This window comes from Telmatherina bonti (assembly GCF_933228915.1).
Source record: "Telmatherina bonti genome assembly, chromosome: 9".
NCBI classification, from domain to species: domain Eukaryota; kingdom Metazoa; phylum Chordata; class Actinopteri; order Atheriniformes; family Telmatherinidae; genus Telmatherina; species Telmatherina bonti.
Genome location: NC_136627.1, coordinates 10,838,123 through 10,856,189, shown reverse-complemented (window position 1 = coordinate 10,856,189; position 18,067 = coordinate 10,838,123). Strand labels below are relative to the sequence as shown.

The window sequence follows — 18,067 nt, the reverse complement described above, 5'->3', positions numbered from 1 at the left end:
TCTCCAATAATTCAGAGTTGACCTCTGCCAAATGATTCGTACCGAACTGCAATGTTCCCTTTGTTGAAGAGCAATAAATGTGATAAATGTTCATTGTGTGTCTGTTGATTTAGGACACCGGTGACTGAGACAAGAGATTATGAATTATTGTAAACTATGAAGTGTAAAAGCATAAAAGCCACGATACTCTACCTTCAAGCACTTGAGAGCATGAGCATTGTTAAACAATACATCAGTTGGTAAGGTGTCTCATTTTTTCTGTCCCTTTAAGAGAGTTCAATAGATGTGTACATACTGGAACCATCAGCTTGATGCCATGCTATGCTGCTCTTCATGTTGGTCAACTGCACTGCAGTCATACAGATCTTCTTTGTACATTTTTTCTTCTAGCCCAATACTGGCTCCAAAGCATTATTCAGAAGTCAGAAATATCTGTGTTCTCCATGTTTCCTGACGTATCAAAGTTTGGAATAATAGGTTATGTGTAAACTTCATGCATCTGACAGGTCCTGTTGGCATACATTATGTTCATTCCTGCAGCTGTTTTTGTTTTTTTCTCTTCCGTGAAACATCATGTTACAGCTGCATATTGCTTGGCACTGAGTCAAGTACCAGCAAATGGATAGCAAGACACTGACTGTTTTGAATGCAAACCATAGCTGATTCAGCAAAGAAACACTAAAGGCCATTATTGGAGGAAGCAAGGAAAGGAAAGAGAAAAAGGGACAAAGTAGGAGATAAGACAAGAGTCAACATCAGAGTGACTTTTACTGGCTGAAGAGGGCTCAGGAAAGAGACAGGATGCAAGCCTTGACAATCCATTATTTAAATCAGGTATATTGCAGCAGGGAAACATCGAAAACCCATAGGACACTGGCACAAAAGGTTTGGAGATGGTGATTCTCTAAGACTTCACAGTATAAGAACGTCTATAAGTAGGAAGGATAAAGTGGATTTTGGTGGATTATGTTCAAAGCTTTGACAATGCACTTTTATAAAAAAAAATCTGAGTCATCACGCAGGTTTATTCACTAACAGCAGACCGCTTTCTTTGCATGTTTCTCAATTATATTTAACTTTTTAGATTTATAGTTTAGTTACTATGAATCTAAAGTTGGCTTGTATGTTTATGTGTATGTGTTGATACTGGCGAGTGCGTACATGTTGTGTGTGTGTACAGATATGTATATATATGTATACGTATGTGTGTATGTATGTATGTATATATACATATATATATATATATATATATATATATATATATATATATGTGTGTGTGTATGTGTGTGTATATATATATATATATATATATATATATATATATATATATATATATATATATATATATATATATACACAAATGTATACATCTGTAGGTTGTGTTGTTTTTTTTGTTTGTTTGTTTTTTGGTTGTTGTTTTTTAGGTTTTTTTTTCCCTCTCTCTTTATCTTTTTCACTTTTCCCATGAGGTGTTTTCTCTTCTTTCTCTTTCTGTTTTTTTTCTGTCCTCTCCGGTCCGGTTCAGCAGTACAAACTCTACAATGCAAACAATAACACAAAATAAATATAGAAAAAAAATAAAAATTCATAAAGTCAAGGGGATCATTATATCTATAAAGCTTCCCTTGGGACAGTAAATTTGCTCAGCAGAACACAGCTTCCAGACGATCACTCTGCTTACATAAATGGTGGATGAAAGAAAAAAAAAAAATCTATTACTCTTGTAGCAATAATGCCAAATTCAGACTGGTATCAGGTTTTGTAGTATTGGAACAATTTTATAAATACCAGGTACTACTTCACTTGTACCACATGTGACCTGTTGAGATGAAGACTGATTCTATATTTGATATTCCACTTCCACCTGCTCAGCATTGTGATGTTTGTTTCTCCTATGTGACGTTAGACTCGGATGAAATGCAGCGTTATGTGTTCAGATCAATGTGCTTCAACATAGATATCAGATCACATTTGACAGTGGCCTGGTGGTCCCATTCTGACTCATTGAAAAATCCAATATGAGCCACATATTGGCAAAAAATTGACCTGAAATGGGAATTTAGTCTCAAAGAAGCAGCAGGGATGGTGTGATCATCCTAGCTGCTTCTCACTTGGTGGCAAACTGCGCCAATTCTTAGTGTTTTATATAATTATTTCACTTCAGTTAATATAATTTCTATGAATTTAAAATCTGGTTTAAGAAATGCAGAAAAGGTCGGAAGATGAATCACTAAAAGAGAGTAAGAATTCAACTCATAGTTTTATTTAATTACACCTTTAACGCATAATCAAATAAAGATTTGAATTTCAACTTAGTTGAAGTTTTGACAATTGTAACTCAAGAGGACAAACTTATAGACTACTTCCTATGAGCAAAATGGTCTGGAAACTAATATTTTGGAGCAGCATCACAATAACAATGTTTCATGGTGAAAATGGATAGAAGCCGGAAGGCAGATCAGCAGTGAGCCTTTGGGAGGTGTGCAGCTCATGTACCAGCAAATGATCTCAATAAAAAGCATCTGAAAACCATTTTTCTATGAACACTGCACTGACCTGTCCTCACCGTCATACCTCTGTATTATACTGCTCCATCCACACAGATTAATTAGGTGTAAGGGACATTTTACGCCCTGACAGAGCAAGCTTTCTCATGTTTGTGTCCAGCAAGACTCACACAAAAACACACACACACACACACACACACATACACTCTGCTCGGCAGCACGGTAGTTATTAAAGTCATCATTAGCTAATCTTAGAGGCTTGGATGTTGTAACCTCGCCGCAGTTTGGAGAGGCTAATTATCCTTCTAAAAACAGCCAGCTGAGGGAAGGTCATGCTTGCCTACACACACACACACACACACACACACACTGAAATGCTGAGTCAAATTCGCAGTGATGTGCCGACATTTACATATGAATAACACAAACAGCCTAGCTGGCGGCAGATGGGCTGATTCTGAAGCTCATAACTAACTTGCACACAAATGCACACATACACAGAGGCACCCACGTAACAACAAACTCAGCGTTGGGAAGTTTTAAAAAAAGAAAGCAGTCACTTTCTGATGAGGGGATAAGTGAGCCAGAAGCCGCGGCTCGTTAGCTTAACCTGTCACGATACATTTCTGAAGTGAAAGGACCAGGGGGACTCCACGCAGATAGTACTCTGTCAACGTGTCGGCTCTATTCTAGCAAGAATCTTAACTTCACGCTTGTCACACTTGATGCTAATATGAGTGAAACCTCATTCTGTCAAAACCTGTGAGTTGATGTGATGGTTATTTCAGGCAAGCCATAAAAAGATGTAGAAATATGTTGTTTATCTTCAGCCGATGTAATGGCAGAGCATAGTTTCCTTGTTAAAATGATAAATGTGCTCTGCTTGGAGTTGTACCATCTGTGCTTGTCTGCTTTGGTTACAAAACAAAAGGAAGTGATGAAGGTTTCTATTCGAGATTTAAGCCACCGACGGGTTGTACTGGGCATCGGCCAGCAATCCATTGCAGAGCAGAGCTGGGGGAAGTTTCAGCACTTTTTGAAGGGTTAAAAACATTTGTTCTGGACTTCAGCGTGATAGGTAACATCGCTGTCTTGGTCATGTGTCCCAGGACATCAGTCAGGAGCAAGCGGCAACCTCTGGCGTTTAAAAGTGAAGCCTATGCGGAAGTGCATTAAACTGCAGTTCCCCCTTCATCCACTAGGGGCTGCAAAACAGAGCAAATCCCCATAGACTCCCATGTTAAAAAGGCCAACTTCACAGCAGAAATAAACATGTTTACAGCCTGGTTCAAAAATCCATTTTCGGTTTATAGGTCAGGTTTACCTTCATGACAACTGTGGGGGGAGTGAATTTTTTTCTAACTTGCCCATTTAAAGTTCGGCATATTTAGGGGCGTGTCATTTTGATTGACAGGTACCAATCCCTGGCTTCAACTAAGAAGAACGTACAACAACCGCGGCTTTTAGCTGGTTAACAACGTGACTTAGCTTTAGCCCGCTTACCTCCGTTAGCTAGTTAGCTCCTGTTATCTCGGGGTGAGCTCGGTTAGCTTTTAGCTCAGAGTTCGCTCGATGTCAATCATCCGCCATGATGCTAACGGCTCCCCTCTTAGCTCCACCTCTTTGTCCGTATTTGTATTTTCCTGGGCGAGACAACACGCATGACACTGCCAACATGGTGATGGTAGGAACCGCCCACCGAGCTTCAATTCAGCGCTTCAGAAACCTACGGCTGACATCACAGAGGCTCCACCCATCTTTTATATATAGTCTATGGTCAGGAGTCAGATCTGTACTATCTGGTACAGAATTATCTCATAGAGCTTAAAAATGAACTGAATTACAATGCATGATAATAACCTCGTCTTGAGAATACACTGACTCTAACCGAGACCCGCCGTGGAGCCCGAGGGTTGCTGTCAGTGTGGAAGTGGGATTTCCTTGCACACTGACAGGGCTTGAACCCGTGCTGTGCTTCTGATCCTCCTGCTATAGTTAGCTGTGTTTACTTCCATCCCAGTCTTACACAAGGAAAGTGACGATCCAAGCTTTAGGCTAATTCTTAACAAAGATTAATTGAGCCTTTTGCTTTTTCATTGCATTTGGAAGTGTGTGTGTGTATGTGTGTGTACTGGAGGCATCCAGGACTTTGTGTGGTTGGCTGTGCACAGTTGAACGCTGATAAATAATGAGTACAGACGAACATGTAATATGCTGAGAACAATGCTGTGCAACCAGGTGAAGCAATGCATGCGATGTTAACCAGTAACCTTTCCAGTGGTTTCGTGTTCCTGTCTGACTTGGAAACGAGTTACGTTTAGTTTTTCCTGCTGAAAAGAACATTTAACTAACAATTAAAAAAAAAATAAATTAGTTTAGCTTTTACGTCTGAAGGGATGTTTTCCCCTGCACTGTAGGATCCAAATAATCTAAGAGAAAATAAGCTAAATGAGTTTTGAAGACCTCACATTGGCAAACAAAACAAAATAATATAATTTAGTGTTATTTCCATAATAATATTTGAAGGCAGATGATTAAAATACCCTGACTGATTGTATACAATTTGGCAATCAGCTCTCTTGTCGGAACCACTTACAGTTCTGAGGTTAATTCCTTCCGACATTGAAGCTGGAACTCAGCTGCAAATCACGAACAATGGTTTGCTAATAGCATATTGACAAAAACAGAAGACAAATTGTGTTTCCTATCAAACTAATAAAGTGAAGCAAATACAAAAAAAAAAAAAAAAACTGTGTTGCTGATTGGAGTCAATCAGCTTAACAACCCTACCTCCAGCTTGGCTTTGGAATTATGCTTTATGTGATACAACTGGTGAACAAACACAGTATAAAGTCCTGATATCAACTGTCAGAGGACAATTTTTGCTCATAATAGGTTTTCTTTTTGTTATCTTTTCACTTATCCACTTCACCTTCCTTCCTTTCCTTCTTTGTTCCTAACACTTACATCATTAGTGTCATAATTAAGTGTCACTTGCTATACGGTCATGTGATGCTCTGCTATCTTACACTAAACAACCGCCTACCCATTTATTATCACGGCTATATTTTCAGTCTAATCCACTTTTATTTGCAGAACACTTAAAAATCAATACTGTCAGCCAAACTGCTGCACAGAAGGTAAAACATAAAGCCAGAACTCATATTAACGCCATAATAAAACCATCAAAACCATAAAACATGAAGAGGTAACAGGTTATAAGGTTATGAGGTTATAAGCCACAGAGTAATAAGGTGTTGTAAGGAAAGACCTAAAACAGGAAGTGGATCTTCCTGCCTAATGTACAATGGAAGTTCATACACAACACCACAGTGTGTTTTACGTCTCAACACGCAGCACCTGACACTGTGAAGGCACTTTGAAACTTCTCATCCTGAACACAAAGATAAATCCTGTTTATAACTTTAAAAATAATCTGAACTGTGATAAAAAGCCGAGTTTACAAAATGCTGAAATCACCTCACATAATGTAGCGTCTTGGTCTGAAAGGCCTCCACCTATAGACTCATCAGTCAGTCGTTTTCTGAACCGCTTAGTCCAATTAAGAGTTTCGGGGAAGCTGGAGCCGATCCCAGCAGTCTCTGGGTGAGATGCGGGGTACACACTGGACATGTCGCCAGTCCATCGTTGGGCCAACACAGAGAGACAAACATCCCCTTCACACACACACTCACACTCATTCCTCGGACAAGTTAGACCTAACATGCTTGTCTATGGACAGTTGGAGGAAACCCACACATGCACGGGAAGAAAATGCAAAACTCCACACAGAAAGGCCACCGTTCTAACCGTCCTCCCCACAAGCCGAGGCTCGAACAAGCAACTTTCTTGCTGTGAGGCTACAGTGGTAACCACGACACCACCTTGCAGCCAAACCTCGGAGCAAATCCCAGAACTAGACTGTGTCTAACATGGAACTGAAGAGAACTGCATCACTGCTTGCTTGGTACGGTGCAGACTTTAGTTTTAACCTCACAGATTTTTGTAAAAGCATGAAAATTCCTCAATATGGTTTATTTAGAGGTGGGAAATAAACACGTTAATTAAGATTAATTACAGGAAAATTAACTTGTTAAAAAAATTAGCACATTTAATCACAGAGCGTTTGTCAGTGAACTATTTCCTGATGCACAGATGCACCTGCTACTAACTCAGACACAATGGTGCTTTATGTAGCATTTTTCAGCCTCTTCTAATGAGTAAAAATAAAATAAATCGGACTTATTGGTAACTTTATTCTCCCTGCAGTTCATAGAAATGATTTTATTCTAGTTTTCAGAAGACAGCTTTGAATTTGACGTAACCACTGCTACATGCCAATGTGATATCCACACCAACACGCCATTACACTGTGGGCAGGCAGGTGACACACCGAGTTGCTCCTTACTGCTGCATTAGCAATAATAAACCAGAATAGAACAATCCATCCTAAACACAAAGAGCTGACATGTTTCTGTTTGACTAGAATACCTGCAAAACTGTGTTTTTGTTGGAGCAAGCAGGTTTTTCTTTTTTAACTTTGTGACGTTCATACGGATCGTCTGCTTGTTTTAAGTGCAGTTCAAAGACAAACTAAACGAAAGGAAGTTGTGAAACTTTTCAGAAATCTCCACCCAATCAGACTCTCCTGGTGTGAATGCCCCTTTAAAGACAACACAGGAAGAGGTGGCAGAAACAGAAACAAATGGATCAAATAAATGAAGAGAAACAGATGAGATGGAGAAAGTGGAAAGAAGAGGGGTGAGATGGACATAGAGAGGAAAATAAAGCAGAAATGGTGATTTGCACAGAAAGAGAGGTGGACTGCAGAAGGAGAGCATTTCATCCAGAATGGACTCATTCTTCTTCACATTTCTGCTTATGTAAAACGTCTTTATGAGGTACACAATAAAAGACATAAGAAGACTCAGAGCCCAGTATAACCAGTCCACAGGATCCAGAGGCACACTTTGACTCCTCATCAGCGTGATCATCAACGTTCTCTCAGGGTTGTTTGGATTTTGAGTGGACACATAAATCATTTACTGATGAAGGAGCTGTTAAAGAATGCAGGAGCGCAGCAGCAGAGACACAGCTGGAGGGGAAACATGAAACAACAAAACATGGTTCCAGGCTCACCAGAGAGCACATGTGCACGAGAACGGCCCCGCCTCCTCCTCCCAGGTACGGGTTTTAATCCTGGCAGGGCGAGCAGAAGCTCGGTTCTCTCTCGGAGAGGAAAGGCAGTTTCTGAAACTGGACAGTTGTTGAGATTTATCTGTAAAGTTGGAAAAAACTGTTGAGTCAAAATGGGAAACAGAAAAGGAAAGATTCCAACTTTTAATTCTCTCTAGTTAAACTCAGCAGCAGAACATTTTCTTCATTTTCCCGGACTTTGAAACATTGTCTTACTTTTATATCATGGGTCATTTAACAAATCAGCTGCCATGAATCTAAATTCAGTTTGATTTTATGTGTAAATAAATATTGTCCAGATCATTTAGACTTATACTGAATATATTTTATTTGATTGTCAGATATTGATTAAATACAGTTGTTAATGCACCAATGAAAATATATCAGACTATTAGACAATATGATGCTCCAGACTCTTCGTATTAACCAGACCCGCCGTGCAGCTCATAGCAGGATGCCACACCAATAAAATCATGCCATGTCCACCAGGGATCTGACCTAGACCCCATTTGGTTCTTGCTACGCGTACTTACTCTATAAAATCAAATCACATCACATCACATCAAACTTTATGCATAAAGCACTTTTCATACAATAGAATGTAACACAAAGTGCTTTACACATTATAAAAGCCCTATAAAGAATAACCAGTCACCCCTACCCTTCCCACAAACACACACACATATTTCCAACACCTCTCTTAATCATCACACACACACTGAGTGGAGCCCGCTAAGGTCCGCCTGCACCAGGACTCGACCAGACCACAGCAACAAGGGACCGCAGCAACCAGTCCACTAACATCTTTTACCTCAGTCATGCTGCTGACATCCTGGTGGGCTGCTCCTCTTCAAGAGTGTGAATTTAACAAAATTATCAAACTTGATCTTTCACCAAGCTGAGCCGATAAATCATAAAAAACTTTGACTAAAATAGATAGATCTGCTTGTGTCTTTTAGTGTGATTGCATGAATTTGACATCAAACTGGGACTTAAAGTGGAACTATTTTGTGCATTTCAGGCTAATTTATTTTTATTTCTGAGACCAGAAGGGCTGGGATTGATCGACTTATTGTCACAAATGGCTTTATTTACTTCAGACCGACCCTCTCCGTAGGCTGTCAGATCAGCCTGCGGGCAAAACCAGTGGATTGAGACTCTTCCGCATTAAGCCCCGCCTCCCGCCACTGCACTACATCGGGAGCGCGCTCCGCACCTGCTTTCGCCGTCATTGTAACATCTCATAAACAGAAGGATTAGGTTAATATGAACTCAATAAAAAAAAACAAACTACAATGCCAACACATAGCATACAGCCCTACATGTTGGAACCTGAATCAGACCCTGAAAACGAAGTGGAAAACAGCAACCCACAGCAAGGAATGCAGCAGGATGTCTCTCTTTGGTAAACTCACCAGCCATCGTTGGAAATAACTTTATCCCACGTTTTCCACCCGCCTGATGTATTTGTACATGCCCTTGTTAACCAGTAGAAGGTAACCAATCACCGAACCTTATCCCCCGGGACGTCACAAGGATTTCCAAGTAGAAAAAACTCTCTAAAACGACGCGTTTTTCGTCGCCATGGAAACCGAATGGAGAGTGTGTTGGAACTGGAAATCAGACTCCAACATGCGTTTAGGTGATAAAAAAAACAGTGCCGTTCACATGTCTGATGAGGATTCAACACTGTAACACTGTAGAAAGCTCAGAAAACTCCAAATACAATAATAACACCCCTTTAAGCTCATCCCCCAGTCGAGTGTTAAGGCTCATTTATGCTCCAAAGAAGTTTACGTGGTTCGTTTACACGCGGCATTTTGATGAAGTGGACCAAACCGCCTGCAGAGCATCACATCACAAGTTTAAACTGCAGAACCTGTTCTGATGGAGACTTGTCATTTTTCACTGGGTGAGCTACTTCTCACCAGTATTCCCATACATGACACGGTCTGTAGATCAGGCTAAAGGAGGGCTTTAACTGTAGTTTTCTCATCAACCGGTGTAGATTGTTTTGATCAGAACTATGTTCAGACTAATCCTTCCCGCGACTCTTTGGCACTTTGTTTCATTAGTGTCGTAATCATTCTTCCACCCACGGCGTCATTTAACCCCCCCCACTGTTTTCCTGTGTCCCTCTGGACCAGGTGGACCTCTACTGGCTCTCTGCTGACGCCTGTCACAGAGAGCGACCGTGGCCTTGGGTTAAGCCTAACAAGCTTCTAGGAATATGAAAACATTCACACAAGTGCACACACACACACTTGCCCTGGAGAGCCAGGCGTCTGTTGGAGCCAGATGTGAGCCATCAGCATAGAAGTGCACGCTCACATGCTCATGGAGACATTTTCACAATTATTACGCTTAGTTATGTATCATTCATTTGTGTGCATTAATACTTAATCTCACACACACACAAACACAGGCCCCAAGAGGAGAGAAGCATATGTCTGCTCCGTCACCGCTGGGGAGTCTGCTGAGGCGGGGGGGGGGTAATGCTTCTGAGAGAGCAGCATTAATATGACACAACAAGGCTGGCTGAGGGATTTACTGCAGACGCTGGTGCTATAGTCATCTGTCAACACTGCTTATCACCCTCTTCTGCTGCTGTTAGCATCACCATTAACATCCCACCTATCCTCCGGCTCGGTGATTCATCACTGTCATAAATATCTTCATTTGTGTACTCTGTTATCATGTCTCATACACATACATGCACATATTTACTTAGTAAGTAGAATAAACGTTTCTTAACATACTATAAAAAACAATCAGTCTCATCTTGCTTGACAACATGGAAAATGCTGCCTGTTTGCACAGTCTGTGTGATCTGTTAGCAACCTAGCATGGTAAAATATGATTTCCTGGTATGACACGCGATCATACAATCCTATAGAGGTAAAATGTAACTGCCAGATTTTTGCAGTGCATTTTTACTGGGCTGGTTTGGCATCTCTAACCAGTAAAAAGCAGACTGATTTAGACTCTTTCTCTCTGTCTTTTTCCTCTCTTCCTTTATTTAATGTCCTCCTTTATTTTTTCACTAAATCAGCCATTGTGCATTCTGAGAATGTTTGTGTTGATATCTGCTTGAAGCGTTTGACATCGTGTAACCCCACATGGCGTCCTGGAAACAGAAGTTGTGAAGTGCAGATTTTCCATTTCCAGCTCCAGAAATGCACGTTATTGATGTCACCATGTAATCATACGAGTCTGGAATTCCAGCTGTTGAAGCTGGGGTAGGTCATGTTGGGGAGCTAGGAACATTTGAGAGTGGCACCCTGTCTTGGCTCCTCCCCCTCTGGTTTTGCTCCTTGTCTGATCCAAGGCTTTATTTATAAAGGAAATGAAAAACTCCATTCTGGTCCTAATGTTTGGATTGGTCAGAGTTTTTACAGATTTACAGTAAACTGAGGAGTTTAATTATATTTTTTCATAATTACAAAATGTACAGACTACTATCAGGACTAGGAACCACTTCACCTAGTAAAAAAAAATGTCTCTGAGGAAGATTACTACCTAGCTTTAAGGTTGGAAAGTCACATAGTGTGTATGAATGTGTTTGGGATGTAGCACCAATGCAGAAACTATTAAATCATTCACTACAAGATACAGCTGTGTACTTAGTCCTGGTCACATTAATGAATTGATCCCATGTGAGATTAGCACTGACACTCTACAGGACCGTGTTGCGTAGAAGACTGTAACATGAATAGAAATCAAAGAACTGAAATAAATGTTTGTGTTTTCCTCAACTATTTGAATAAACCTACATAGTTTCTACAACAACTCTTTCCTGATGTCTTCATCCTTTTCTTATTTTCTCACCATGTTATTCCATCTTTCAGTTCATCCAGTCAAACTACTTATCTGTGTTTATGGCTTGGAATAAAAGGAAAAAGAAAACAGACTGTGGCCTATGCTGGTGTAGTGTGACAGTGAGCGATAAGGCAGCATCAACAACCTCCTCACTGTCGTCTTCTTTCATGTCCAGTCTCACACCAATCGTGTCGGAGCGATAATTAATGCATAATTAACAGGATAATTTCAGCATCATCACAATGTCCAACAGCTAATCCTTTAAACAACATATTTGTCTTCAACCTCTTTTTATCATAAAGCACAGTAGTCGGAGGCTATTTGTTAAGGATTATTGCTTACTGCTGTCATTTATCACTTGCTGCCAGTCAGTTAATTGAAGGCCTAATTATGCAATCTGTTGCTTATGGAACAGTGGAGTGTTAATGAAGACATTTTAAAGTGATGGACTGTTTTCTTCCTCTACTGATGTGTAAATTAACATGAAAAACTGCTAAATTAAATGGCTCAAAGCGGCAGTTCGGTATGAATGGAAAACTTTGGGGAGCAAGAATCTGGCATGTGGATTGATGAGACAGTTTATTAGGAACAAAAGCAGCATAGTAAATTCTGTGGTTTGGGTCAGGTCAGACATTGATTGACAAAAAGTAAAAATATGAGTAACAGAAATAGAATAATCAAATATGTTTTAGCCTCATAAAAGCTTTGAATCAGGCAGCAATGAGACTGGATCCAACAGAAAACCCTGGATACGTTCATTACCTCCTCTCATCTGTAAGATTACTTTGTTTCATTTCAATACTTTTTATTTTTACTGTGGAAAAAAGTCAAATAAAAATGAAGATAAAACAGCACAAACAACAATGACAAAAAGACCCTTCAGCCACAAGCAACATCATAAATCGACTGTCCAGGTTGGGTGGGTATGTTTGTTGTGTTGCATTAATGTTTTAAGCTGATCACATGGGAAGCAGCACTGCAGCTGGAGTTGTCCATCAAATGTATTGTGACTGAAAGGCAAACCTCTCTTTTGTCTTAAAGTAAAGCTTGTTCCATCCTCCACGAGAAGCGAGAACTTTTTTTCTTGTTCTCGAGGCTCCGAGAAGAAAATGACGTCATTTTGTTCTCGCAGACGCGTTTGAAGACAGTTCTCGACACATCGGGCTGGCAGAACTTTTTTCTTGCGGGGCTCTGAGAAGTATCGTGTGATTGGTCTGACATGTGAGGTGGGCGTGGTTAACACGGAGAAAGCATGAAGCGGAGTTGCTGCTTCCGCATTTTTGCTGTTGCAGGTAAAACGGATTGTTTTGATGACACAGCTGATCGAGGTGGTGAGAAAGTATCAACATTTTTACATGTGGCATTAAACACTTGGACCCAGCCGCGTGCACCACCCGCACCAAAATTTAATCAGTTCTTCATTTTTACATTTCCAACAACTCTTGAAATTTTTATTAAAATCCGTCGGTAACCTTTTAAGTTATCTTGAGCACAAAGACGCTGGGAAAAACATAACTTCCTCGGTGGAGGTAACAAGCGGGTTCATTGCACATAAAGGCAGACATCGCCCCCGGCAGTGATCCCTCCCCGCTGCAGACGTGCTTCACATGGAGGATGTATGGACCAGAAGAACAAGAAGTTTTTTTCTTGTTCTTGCAGCCTCATAAGCAAGAACTCAGTTCTTGCTTTTCGTGGAGTATGGAACAAGCTTAACTATACTGTTATAAGTCTGATTACACACTATGCAGATGATACTATCTTATATCAACCTAAGATTTTCTCTTCAAATTTCCATGTCATCTGCAGGGCAGTGGTGCACATCCAGGTCAACGATGTGAATGAGTTCGCTCCAGTGTTTCGGGAGACACAGTACCGAGCTGCAGTGACAGAAGGCAAGATTTATGACAGCATCCTGCAAGTGGAGGCCACAGATCAGGACTGTTCCCCACAGTACAGCCAGATCTGTAACTACCAGATCACCGCCACTAACACCCCTTTCGCTATAGATCGGAATGGTGAGTAGAATTGATGAAATAGCACTACCAAGAAACTTTGTCATCTATGATATCCACTGAATCACAAACACTTTATAACATCTTTATTTAGAACACATTTGGTATTATTACCATTTAGTATTTTTTTCAGCAATGTCTTACAAATTGAACTGAAATCTGGAAAGATGTGTATACTAGCGTGTTCAACTAGATTATTATATGTTAAAAGATTCGCTTTTTCATTTTAAGGAAAATTTTTGTTTTTTTCTTGAATTTTCTTTTCAACACTCATATTATATAATCCACACACTGCCGATACATCTAGCAGTGCAACCATATAACTTGTTGCACTGTTGGTATTCTTTGTTTTTCTCTTTGGAATCATTTTATGCACATATTACAAAAAAATAATTGGGAAAAACACTAAAATTCCTATTGCACCGGTGGATTTTGCTTCCATTCATACATCAGGTTTTATACTGCTTAGTCCCATTTATCATACACACTATGTGACTTTCCCATTTATTGGACTTAGCTGGAGCCCATCCCAGTGATTAGCAGGTGAAGGCAGGTACAGCGTGGACATGTCACCAGTCCATCGCAGGACCAACACAAAGAGAAGAACAACTGCTCACATTTACTCACATTTTGGTTGCTCAGTTAACCTGACATGTATGTCTGTGGACGATTGAAGGAAGTGGAGACAACCCATGCATACACAGGGACAACAAACTCCACAGAGGCCATTATGACACAGTTTAAACCTCCTCCCGGCACCTCAAACAGGCACAAACCAGCAACCTTTTTCCTGTGACGTTACAGTGTTGATCACCACACCACTGTGCAGCCTGCTTATTCTGTTTACGTGTCCTTCACGTTCTACCTTAACAGAATGGACGATAACTGTAAGTGGTTACGTGCAATTTTATTGAACAACTGGCTTAACATGTATTCCTTCATACAGCCCTAGCCTGGGGAGGAGTTTCACTACAAAGTCTCCCTTCAGGAACATGTAACAACAAACGTTCCACTTGTCACACAGCCCAGTTCCCTTATCGAGAATAAATTAACCCTTTAGGGTAAAATATTTCATATATACTGAAGTATATTGGCATTAAATTCAACTTTTACAGAAATTAGTTGAAATTGACCAAAAAATTAAAAACAAAACTTCTTTAAAAAGCCTGACTTTGCTTTTGAATAATAATCAGACCTGGAAACTAAACTAAATGATTTGGTTTTATTTATTTAGTTGTTGTTTTGTTTATCTTTTTTTATTTTTTTTATTTTTTTTACTTGATGTAAGTAAATTTCATGCACAGTCATTGCTTGTGTCATAAGCCTAAGAGAACTTCCTTTTCTCTAATATATAGGACAAAATAGATTTTTCGGGGAAAAAGAAATATTTGAATATTTTGTAGTTTATTGTGGGGGGATTTCAATAAAAAAAAGATGCAGGGAGTCCAGTTGGACTATTAACTCTGGAGTTCCCCCTGCAGTTGCCTTAGTAAGTGTAAAAGTTAAATGTAGTAGAGTAGGGGTTTGGAAGAAATGTCATGAGATTCTCAAACCTTTGGGTGCATCTCTAGAGCTGGGGCGCCTAAATGTGGTCTTCATGAGCTACTGCTTGCAACTTTTAGATGGAGAACTTCTCCAACACACCTGAATCAGATGACTGAATTCCCTCATGTACATGTCATTCAGCCTGCAGAGGCCAGGTAATGAGACATTAGAGCGATTCAGGTGTGTTAGAGAAGGGATGCACGATAGTAGATCTTAAGAACTGGACTTGGGGACCTTTACTCTAAGCAAGCATCATGAAAAGCATCTCCAGCTGCTTGTTGTCACTTAATACATGACCTCTTAATTTACATCTGAGGTTTTGCAGCAGGGGAACTTTTAAAACTGCAGAATAATGGCTTTTGAGGTCCAGAGTTCATGATTAGGGCACTGGAGGCACAAAGGTTTGTATTAGTGTATTTTTACTAAAAGTCTCAGTATTTCATTCTTCAGTATAAACTGAAGCAGCTCCTTTACTGTAATTAATGACATTTGATACCAGCCTTTCACAACCCAATCCACCTATATGGAACAGTACGACAAACCCATAAATTCCTCAGAACCAGGATTTCAGGTAGTTCTGTGTTAACATAAAAGATAAGGGATTTATCTTAAAGTTAGCGTGTTAGTGTGTATTTCAGTGGAGGATTTTTTACAGAAAAATCTAATGAAATATCTGCAATCAGTTGGTGAAAGGAGCAGAACTGTCATCTGGTCAGTGACTGCAGATGACTCGGATCACTAGCAGGAGAAATTCTGTGTTGAAGTTTGCTTTATAGATGAGGACATTTCCTCCATGTGAATGTAGAGAAATGCTAACTGAGTGACATTTGTCAAGACATTAGTTTCATGCTGCGGTTTTAAAGCTTCTGTATCAGTCAAACTCTGTTGTCAGAGATATTCAGACACATGTATACTGAGGGCTGTAGTGCTGACCTCAAATGTAAAAATGGTTAACGATGAAAGAAAGCAGTTTGAGAAAATACAGAGTTCAGTGGCTTTGTCTTTCATTCATTAAAGCCACTCGGTCTTGTGAAGGTATTTTGTTTGACACACTTGTACAACACTCCATGGACCTCAGGGATAGTACTGCTTCATTTGACTTGCAAATAATGGTGGGGATCACCATTTTTAAGGGGAGAAGCTCCTAAAGTGCTGATTCCACATTTGCAGGCTCTTAGATCCCTGTAGACTCAGAGAGGGAGCTGGGTTTGCATTCTCCACTTTAATTCCACTTGTCCAGCTCTGATTATACAAGGCTGTACCTCATCCCCATTCCTGATGTTCGCTGATGGAACGTCGACTTGGTGGGAAAGGCATGTAGCTTGGGAATCAGCAGGTCACATCCCTGTTTTTTGTAGTTTTTATCAACTAACTATTAAACTGAGCTGGTTGCAGCTGTGTGTGATGGAGATTGAATGAGGTTCAGCATCTATATATATCCTTTAATTTTGTCCCAAAACTTCTCAAAAACGCCAAAAGCTCACGTCTACGAGATGTCTGATTTTATTTGTAGTCATTGAAGACGTGCAGATTTCTTTTTCATTTGCTCATCAGTCTGTCAGAGTGAGTCAGAAGGACGGCATGAAGATGACTGCAGGTATGGGATGATGTTGGAAAAAGGGCATAACAGATAAAGAGAGAGTTCTTTGCTTTCAAGCCCTTAGAAATGGGGCAGAGGAGATCTCGGCTAGATACAACATTGCTAATGGTTCCAATCTTAATATCTTTTACCAGTAGAATTACATTTACATAGGGCTCTTCACTGCTTACATTGAAAAATAACTAGATGTTTTCTTTATTGGCTCGAAACAGGTTCTGGATATAGAAAACATTGCGGACAGGACCATGCAGGGGCACAGACTGGAACACTAAATGAGACTTTACTTAACTTTCTGACCCTAAAACTTCTGTACTTCTTTGATTACCCAGTTGCATCTGTCATGCACATTTCTCAAGCCGTCGCTGCCCAGTAATGTCCCAAAGCTGGGAAACTGAACGATACAAGTTTTTCATCCTGATGCTACGTGATTTTGTCGTTGAGTTTCGACTCACAGGCTAACAATCAATCCGTTAGATGTTGATACAGGACTGGGAAAACTGCTAAAGTTATGCAGTGTGTCTTTATAGGGTCAATAAGTGGAAATACATCAATTCTGGACTGAAATAATGATGAAAAATCGTAATTTCATCTGGATTGTAGCATGCTGTCACACACCGTCGCTCTGGGTTGAGCTCTAGTTCCATGTTTCATGTATGTTCATGTGAATCGCTGCTTCCTGTCTTGTTACAGCCTTCGACTCTTTCTCACTATATAAGGCTCCAGCAAGCAAGTCATGACACTGCGTATTTTTAAAGCAAAATGGAAAGGAAAGAAAACATTAATGTGAAGACAACTAGGATGAAATTTTACCTCTGAAGACACAATGAGGGTCATTGGCAAAGATTTTGTCTGATTAATAAAGGGGAAGAATCCAGATCAACGTAGTATTATTAGTATTAGTAGTATTAGTAGTATTAGTAGTATTAGTAGTATTAGTAGTGCAAGTGTGCTGCAAACTGACTTGGAGCTCGCGCTTCTTCTGCTGTCAGTAACTACATAAATGTTATAAAATCAAATATTTAATCATAACGTATTTCTAAAACGCTTTACATGCAGAGCAACGCAAAGTGCTTTACAATATAAAGCATTTATTACTTAGTAAATAAAAATATATAACATTTATGATAAAGGAAATATGACTAAGACAGGATTAAATAAGTGTTCATCACTATGCTAAGCTAAAAAGGTGGATCTTGAGCCTTTTCTGAGAAGCCTCAGTGGTCTCTGCTGCTCTGAGCTTCTCTGGCTGTCCCACTGTCGGGGAACATGGAGTCAGAACGAGATCTTCCCTGAAGTTTTGGTTCTGGCTTCAGGAACAACTCAGAGGCCGGTACCAGAGGACCTCAGAATCTACCCAGGCTGATAATCTAAAAGCAGGTGAGATAAAA

The 18,067-nt window shown here is 40.0% G+C and overlaps 1 protein-coding gene across 1 annotated transcript in view; it reads left to right on the top strand.

Annotated features, from left to right (window-relative positions):
* LOC306760935 (calsyntenin-2-like) overlaps window positions 1–18,067 on the top strand; it is a gene marked incomplete at both ends in the record, with an annotated part of 361,417 nt that overhangs the window by 201,284 nt on the left and 142,066 nt on the right. Inside the window, one exon of the mRNA XM_079246988.1 lies at window positions 13,329–13,537. Coding sequence (XP_079103114.1) covers window positions 13,329–13,537 — 209 coding nt within the window. The remainder of the gene's footprint in view (window positions 1–13,328; window positions 13,538–18,067) is intronic.